The 8,226-nt window shown below is 35.7% G+C and overlaps 1 protein-coding gene across 1 annotated transcript in view; it reads left to right on the top strand.

Annotated features, from left to right (window-relative positions):
* Nucleotides 1-5,624, top strand: part of Setx (probable helicase senataxin) — a 10,804-nt gene extending 5,180 nt beyond the window's left edge. Inside the window, exons 7-10 of the mRNA XM_018457005.1 lie at nucleotides 10-133; nucleotides 205-4,969; nucleotides 5,045-5,255; nucleotides 5,498-5,624. Of these exons, the coding sequence (XP_018312507.1) occupies nucleotides 10-133; nucleotides 205-4,969; nucleotides 5,045-5,255; nucleotides 5,498-5,608 (5,211 nt within the window). The 3' untranslated portion in view covers nucleotides 5,609-5,624. The remainder of the gene's footprint in view (nucleotides 1-9; nucleotides 134-204; nucleotides 4,970-5,044; nucleotides 5,256-5,497) is intronic.
* Nucleotides 5,625-8,226: the final 2,602 nt, after the last annotated feature.

Raw genomic sequence — 8,226 nt, forward strand, 5'->3', positions numbered from 1 at the left:
GTAAGGAAGAAGAACATTATGACTCATAATCTGAAATCTGCAAAATGTTTAAATGACAATAAATCGGATTTTGATGACAAAATGGATGTTTCTAATGTTGAGAGTAACAATGAAGATGATGTTAATGATAGAGGTATAAGTAAAACTTATATTAAAAAATATATAAGAATAACATTAATAAAACAAATGCATTATATTTCACAGAGAATTCAAATTTTGTACATAAAGTTGATCGCATTATTAAATGTGAAAGTGAATTACAAATGACAGATGATGAAGGAGCAAACATAGCTAAACACAATACAGCTTGCAAATCACAGATTAAATTGAAAAAAACAAAACATGAACCGAAAACACGATTTTCTGAGATCGATGTTGTTAATTTAAGTGACGATGAGGAGGGAGTATTTCCATATTCCCAGTTATTTGATATCAAATATGATGATAATACAGAGAACAAGATAGAGATAAAACAGGAATGTACCAACGATGATGAACCAAACACCGAGAAAATTGGTCTGCTAAATATCGACGATGAGGTCATTATTTTAACAGACAGCGAAGATGAAGATAATCCATGGTTGGAACGATTATCCAGAAGTCAATTACTCAACGAAGATATAAAACCTGTTTTATGTGATTCGATTGTAAAAGATGAAATCGATTTAGGTATTTGGGATGATGAAATTTTGAATATCGAATCATCTGAGATAATCAAACAGTCCGAAATATCGTGTACTTTCCAGGTTCCTTGTAGTAAAGAAATGTTTTGTGAACCACATACAAGCATCGATGTTAGAATTAAAAACAAAAAAGATGATTATAGTACTAATTTACCGACCCCAAGAGTGGATGCGATGGATATAGACGAAGCAGGCGCTTCTAATGATTCTAATACGAGAGATATTAATAAAAACAAACAAATTAGTGATATCAATATCAAAATGTCAAAATCAATATCAATTAATGTCAAAAAGAAACAGAAAACACATGCGAAACAAGATCCAGAACTAGATAAACAAACAATAGAAAGTGTAAAACAAAAATTAATTGCACCGACAACAGAAGGTACGATGGATGTAGACGAGGCAGGCGCTTCTAATGATCATAGAACGAGAGATATTGATCCAAATAAACGGATTATTGATGTTAATATTAATGTCAAAAAGAAACAGAAAACTTATGCAAAACAAGATCTAGAACTAAATAAACAAACAATAGAAGGTGTAAAACAAAAATTAATTGCACCAACGACAGAAGTAGATACGATGAATGTAGACGAGGCAAGTGCTTCTAACAGTCTTGGTACGAGAGATATTGATGCAAACAAATGGATTATTGATATTAATATTAATGTAAAAAAAAAACAGAAAACTCGTACAAAACAAGATCTAGAACTAAATAAACAAACAATAGAAGGTGTAAAACAAAAATTAATTGCATCGATCACAGAAGTAGATATGATGGATGTAGACGAGGCAGGCGCTTCTAATGATTCTAATACGAGAGGTATTGATGCAAACAAACAGATTACTGATATCAACATTAATATCAAAAAGAAAACAGAAGCAAAACCAGGTATAGAGTTATTGAAACAAACAATAGAAACTGTAAAACAAAAATTAATTGCACCAGCCATAAAAGTAGATGCGATGAATGCAGATAAGGCAAGCCCTTCTAACGATCGGAATATCAGAGATGTTAATAGAAACAACCATATTACTGATGTCAAAATTGATGACAAAAAGAAAACAGATGCGAAACAAAGTATAGAATTAGCTAAACAAACAACAGAAAGTGTAAAACAAAAATTAATTGCATCGACCACAGAAGTAGATGCGATGGACATAGATGAGCCAAGTTCTTCTGACGATTTTGATATCAGTAATATTGATAGAAGCAAACAGATTACAGATATCAATATTGACAAAAATAAACAGAAAACAAATGTGAAACAAGATAGACAGTTAGATAAGTTAGAAAGTATAAAACAAAAATTAATTTTAAAGTCCCAAAAAAAACTGATTCGAATAGAACCATTAAGTTTACCTACACGAAGAAGACGATCTGATCGTAGTAAAGACAGAGCAACAAAAGTACATGAAACTTCACAATCAAGAATAACAACAAAAGAAAAGAGCGTGTCGAAATTAAAAGTAAAACTTAAAGATAATCTTTATAGTAAAGAACAAAAAGAGAATAAGGACCGCAAAGACAAATCTAAATCGGTAACTGACAATTCCCCGTCAAGTGAAGCAAAATCTGGGCTATCAATTTCTAAGGATGAAAAAAAGAAAATAATCGAACAGAGAAAGATGAAATTGAAGGAGATTGCTACGGAAGAGAAGAAGCTGGCCGCCGAAAGCGATCAAAATATTAAACGTAGAAATAAACCGAGAGCTAAAGTATCCTTTAAAACTCGTGGCGATTTTCTCATTACTGAACAAGAACCACGAGTATCTAAATCGCTTCCAGATAAACCCGCAGAATTATCAAAATCAAGTGATCACTCTAAGAAGCAATCAAGAGATACAACTAATGTATTAAAAGAATCTACAATTTCCGATAAGAAGACACAGAATTGTCAAAAAACGGACGTTTCTAAGGATACAGTAAATAACATCGCCGCATCATTGCAACAGTCCTTATATTTAAATAATATAAACACTTCGTCTGAGAAAAGTATACTAGATTTCAAAGCGACCAATGATAATAAAAAGAAACGTAGCAGTAGCAAGGATATTACAAAAAGGAGCAATATTAATACTGATCCTACTTTTAAAGTGTCAGAATTGCGAGATAAATCGACCGAACGTAGTTCTGTGGTACAAAAAGAAAATTTTTCACCAAATAGTTTGAAATCGAAGCTTTTAAAGTCGAGTATAAAACCGAAGAAAATTAAAAAAGTGACCTTTGCTGATATATTATTCGAAATACAGGAATACGACATCGACCAAAGCAATTCTTTAAAGAAATTAGTAGGAGCAGATTGGTGTCCGAAACTGGAAGAGTTCCTACTTCGCATTTTTATGTGGAATCCTGTGTGGCTCGAAGAGCAGCGCTATCTAAAGTGCGATCCGCCAATAATATCGGAGGATGAACTTCAGACTATGAAACTATCTTACGATTCTTATGAACAGTATTACAAAGTCGCGATGCCTCTTCTATTACTTGAGATGTGGTGCATCATGACTAAAGATTTCGAAATGATTCAGAAGAATATGCAACGTACTACCGTAATGTGTTCTATAGTTGAAAATTCTATTACGCATACCCCTATACCGTCGACTAATTTATTCTTGTCGAAATTGACTCTTGAAGTGCTAGTCAATAGAGAAGATCTAAATAAACAAAATCATCCTATTTACGGAGATCTGGTATATCTTGAGTATGTCAACAATGAACATGGTAAACAAATCTTTCACAAGATATTCGCATATGTCATCAACATGCAATACACGGTTATCACAGACTCCATGTGTTATAATAGCGATTTAAAGAATTATGTAAAAGATCCATATACAATTATAAGGTACAGCGTGTGGACACGACCTCTTGAACACATCATCGTAAATAGAGTGCAAAGACTCCGAACGGTCACGTATTTGCGATCGAATATCAGAATGGTGCAGGCATTACAATATCTCCCTCATTCACCCCTGTCAAAGTTGATTGTGACTCCGAAGATTGAAGACTATCAATTACCACCACTAAATGAACACTTTACATCTTCGTCACTGGTAACAAAAGATGATTTAAATCCGAAGCAATTAGAGGCTGTATTTCGGGTAACGAATGCTGTAATAAAGAAAGAGGCCAAATTATGTTTTATTCAGGGCCCACCGGGGACGGGCAAGTCTAAAGTTATTGTGAATCTGGTGACTCAAATATTATATGGTGGATGTCAAGACAAGAAATCTTTAAGAATCCTGATTTGCGCACCATCTAATGCCGCTATTGATGAAATCGTGATAAGGCTTCTACATATCAGGTCTTTCCTAAAACAGAAACGTTTTAATATGGTACGCATTGGTCGATCAGAGTCTATGCACCCAAAGACTAAAGACATTTCTGTACCACAGATAGCGAAACGCCACCTAATAAACATAAGTAAACAAGTAAAAACAACGAATAACAACATTGAAGATTTATCAATTTTACAAGCGCATATTAATTCGTTTACTGCTGAACTTGAAAGCATCCAAAACGAACATGAAGAAAAGAAGTATTCACTCAATAGAAGACTATTTGAAACAACGGTGAAATACGCACTTATGAAATCTAATAAATCGATAGACGAGATCAATTCAAAGGAGCGCGCCAAGTACCAGCGTATGTCAGAAAATATAGTTCTTCAGGGTGCTAATATAATTGCCTGTACACTTTCGTCTTGTTACACTAATCAAATGGAATCGCTCTTTGGGGGTCATAACGAAAGAATATCTGTATGCATCGTTGATGAGGCGACGCAGAGCTGCGAAGCAGAGACTTTGATACCGTTAATGTTGGGGGTGAATACATTGGTTCTGGTAGGTGATCCGAATCAACTTCCAGCAACCATTCTAAGCCAACGAGCGAAGAAATTGGGATTAGATCAATCAGTATTTTCTAGGATGCAAAACGTTTTCGCGTCTCAATCGAACAGTCCAATTATAATGTTGGACACACAATATCGTATGGAGTACGCGATCTCGTATTGGCCTAATAAATACTTCTACGGTGGTAAATTGAAAAACGCTGCCGATTATAGAATGAAATTTCCATTTCATACATACAGAGTTTTGGATCATACCTTTACTCAGAATTATGATAAATTTTCCAACACTACTGAAGCGGAATTTGTGGCCAATATAATTTATACAATGTTGAAGTTCGCCAAATGGGAATCAACAAGTGCTATTATTACTCTCGGAGTTCTCACACCATATAACAATCAAAGAACTCTTATACTAAATAAAATAAACGAAAAGTACGTGTGTGCAAAAGTAATAGTTTCCGTAACTTATAAAGAAATCGTAATTTACAATTTATATGTTTTTTATAGGATATCGCCTGTACCGGATGACATCAAAAAGAAAATTAGTTTTGAAGTTAATACGGTCGACGGTTTTCAAGGTCAAGAGCGAGATGTTATAATAATGTCTTGTGTGAGAAGCAGTGGTATTGGATTTTTATCAGACAAGCAAAGACTCTGTGTAGCACTTACAAGAGCTAAACATAGTCTAATATTATGTGGAAATTTTCATACTTTCATGGTAAGCGAAGAATAATCTTGAAATTTTTAATTTTCGAAGTAGTGAGTGGTTGCGCTATTGGATATCCACTAGTCTCATTCCACAAAATGGTCATTTCTGCAACTGTTGGAAGTTTTCTTTACTGAGATAGGACTATTCCTCTAGATTTGAAAGTATAATTCAATTAGAATGCAAAGAAAATTATTGTGAAAATTTGTGCTACTCTTTATATTTTAATTAACCAGCAAATTTTTGCTTTGCAGAAAGATAAAATGTGGAAGGCATTGTTAACTGACGCACGAAATCGTGGAATTCTATGTCGTATGGATGCTAATGCGACACCTAGTATGATTCAAAAATATATCGTTAAGTAAAGAATTTATTTGTAAAGTTTTACTTAATATCATGAGTAATTATTTTTTTTGTACGGTTTGTATATTTTGTAAATATTTAGGCTAAGTTTAAGTATTTAAGGGCCATGGCACACAAAAAACTTAAGGCAGCAAGACGTAAGCGGTAAGGAAATCAACATGTTGGATTGGCAACTGCTTATATTATGGCGTTACAGACTCTACTGTGATTGATCAATTCGCTTACTGCTTACGTTTTAATGCTTAAGTTTTTTTGTGTGCCACGGCCTTAAAGCGCTTATAATGAAAAATGTATCAACTGAGTCTCAAAGAATGTTTATTTGAGGTAATGTTTCAGAATCGTAGTCATAAATAATGAGACATATGAATACTGATTCTATTACCAATGTGTTAATTGTTTGCATTGGACACATCTCATGCGGGATCTACTTCAATCTTCAACCTCAATCTTCAATGCATAGTCTGATTCCGGCCTTATTGTTACTATTGGGCCGGAATCAGACTTATCAGACTATGCATTGAAGATTGAGATTGAAGATTGAAAAATTCAAATTTGACCAATCGAAATGAAAGGACTCAAATTTTTTTGTCCTTATTGGTCAAATTTTAATCTTCAATCTCAATCTTTAATGCGTAGTCTGATTTCGGTCTTACGGAAGATGTGTGCCATGGCCTTAGGGCCCCCGCAGACAAAATTTCTGTAACAGTAACCTTAAGACTTGAACTTAAGCTGATGAACTAATCAGGATACTGCTTTAGATTTACGTAATCTAACAGAAATAGAAATAGCAATAAACTTATCCATAAGGCGAGTTTCAACCGGTTGAAATTGCCTTACTGCGAGGTTATGGATAGATTTACTGTTATTTCCATTTCTGTTAGATTATGTAGATCTAAATCAATGGCTGCGTTCAGCAGACTCAACAGTTTTGCAACCGTTTTATGATTGTCTGCTGAGATAGGACCATTCTTCTAGATCTAAAAGTATGATCCAATTAGCGCGAAGGAAACTTCCAACAGTTGCAAAACAAACGTTCTGCTGAACGCAGCCAATATCCTGATTGGAATACCGGCCTTAGTGTACTTGCTGTGTACAGCGCATGCGCACCGCACTCGAGTACACTGTGGAAGTGAGAGATCCGATATTCTCTATCTCGCTATCTTTGCACACCTTCCACTCCCAAAAAAGGCTGCGTTAGCAATATAGGAGTATTACATATATGTCAGTGAGCAATTATGCTTCTGATGCAGTCATTGGGCGCATTCAGCAGACTCAACTGTTGCGGAGCAGATCCGTGAGCGCTCGCTGCTATTGGATGATCTAAGAGAATACACCAATAGCAGCGAGTACTCACGGATTGCTGAACGCGACCATTGATGTAGTATTCTAGATCTAAAATTCTAATTGGATGAGCTAAAAAATAGACCAATGACAAGGTTTGTTCGCGTCGCATGCTCCAACATGTTTCAACATGCTCTTACCATAGCTCCTACTCACTCTATCAATCGCGTTGGAGTAAGAGCTGTAGTAAGAGCATATTGGAACATGTTGGAGCATGCGACGCGAACAAACCTACAGCGAATGCTCACTCAACTGTTGAGTCCGCTCAATGCACCTTTTAGGACCGGTTTCATCAACACCGATTAAGCTTAATTGTGATTAACTGTCAATCATGATTGGTCAATTCTACTAAACAGCAAATGCGATTGGTCAGTTAACGGCCGATTAAGTTGACTAGTGTTGGTGAAATTGGCCCTTAGATCATCCAATAGCAGCAAGCGCTCACGGATCTGCTGCGCTAAAGTCATTAGATCTATAAAGTAACGCAATTGATTTCAGAAAGTTACGTCAAAATGGCCGAAGTGTACATAGTACACGATTCTAAGCATGGTGGTTGGTGGTTCATCTTTTAAACTGTACTTACATGTCCCTTCGTGCACTTTCACTAAACTTTTACAGCAAACAAATCCGTGTGAAACTAAAGAACACATAAATTAAGCATTCGTACATATTCTTTTGGTCATAAATGAACTAATTACAATTAAAAAACATTGATTACATACTTGACGGTTTCATTTTCCTAAATAAAGTACGTATATATAAATGCATAAATTCGAAATGGCCGCGTTTTGCGTCAAAATGGATACTAGTTTGCGGTACTTTATAGATCTAATGATGCGGTCCCATGATGCGGAATTGGTGCAATGAGGAATTGGCGGAACGCTCGTGATTGGTTTAGAAAAGACATCGGCGGAGCGCAATAAATTGACGGAATGCTTGCGATTGAACGGACATCGTTCCGCCAATTCCGCGTTGCGTATACGTTCCGCACCATGGGACCGCGCCATAAGGTTTGTTCGCGTCGCAAGCTCCAACATGCTCCTACCATAGTTCCTATTCACTCTGCTTGTTTTCCAGCAAGGACACAGTCAAACACTGTAACACAGTGAGTCGTTTTATCCTTGTTGTTTGCCAACGTTAAACAAGGATGAAACGACTCTGTGTTACACAGTGTCTGACTGTGTCCTTGCTGGAAAGCAAGCTATCAAACGTGGAGTGAGTAGGGCTGCAGTCCATTTGACGCTACAAACGCTTCGAAGCATTCTTTGATTAGTCAATT

Source organism: Mycetomoellerius zeteki, unplaced genomic scaffold (assembly GCF_001594055.1).
Source record: "Mycetomoellerius zeteki isolate Tzet28-1 unplaced genomic scaffold, Tzet1.0 scaffold62, whole genome shotgun sequence".
NCBI lineage: Eukaryota > Metazoa > Arthropoda > Insecta > Hymenoptera > Formicidae > Mycetomoellerius > Mycetomoellerius zeteki.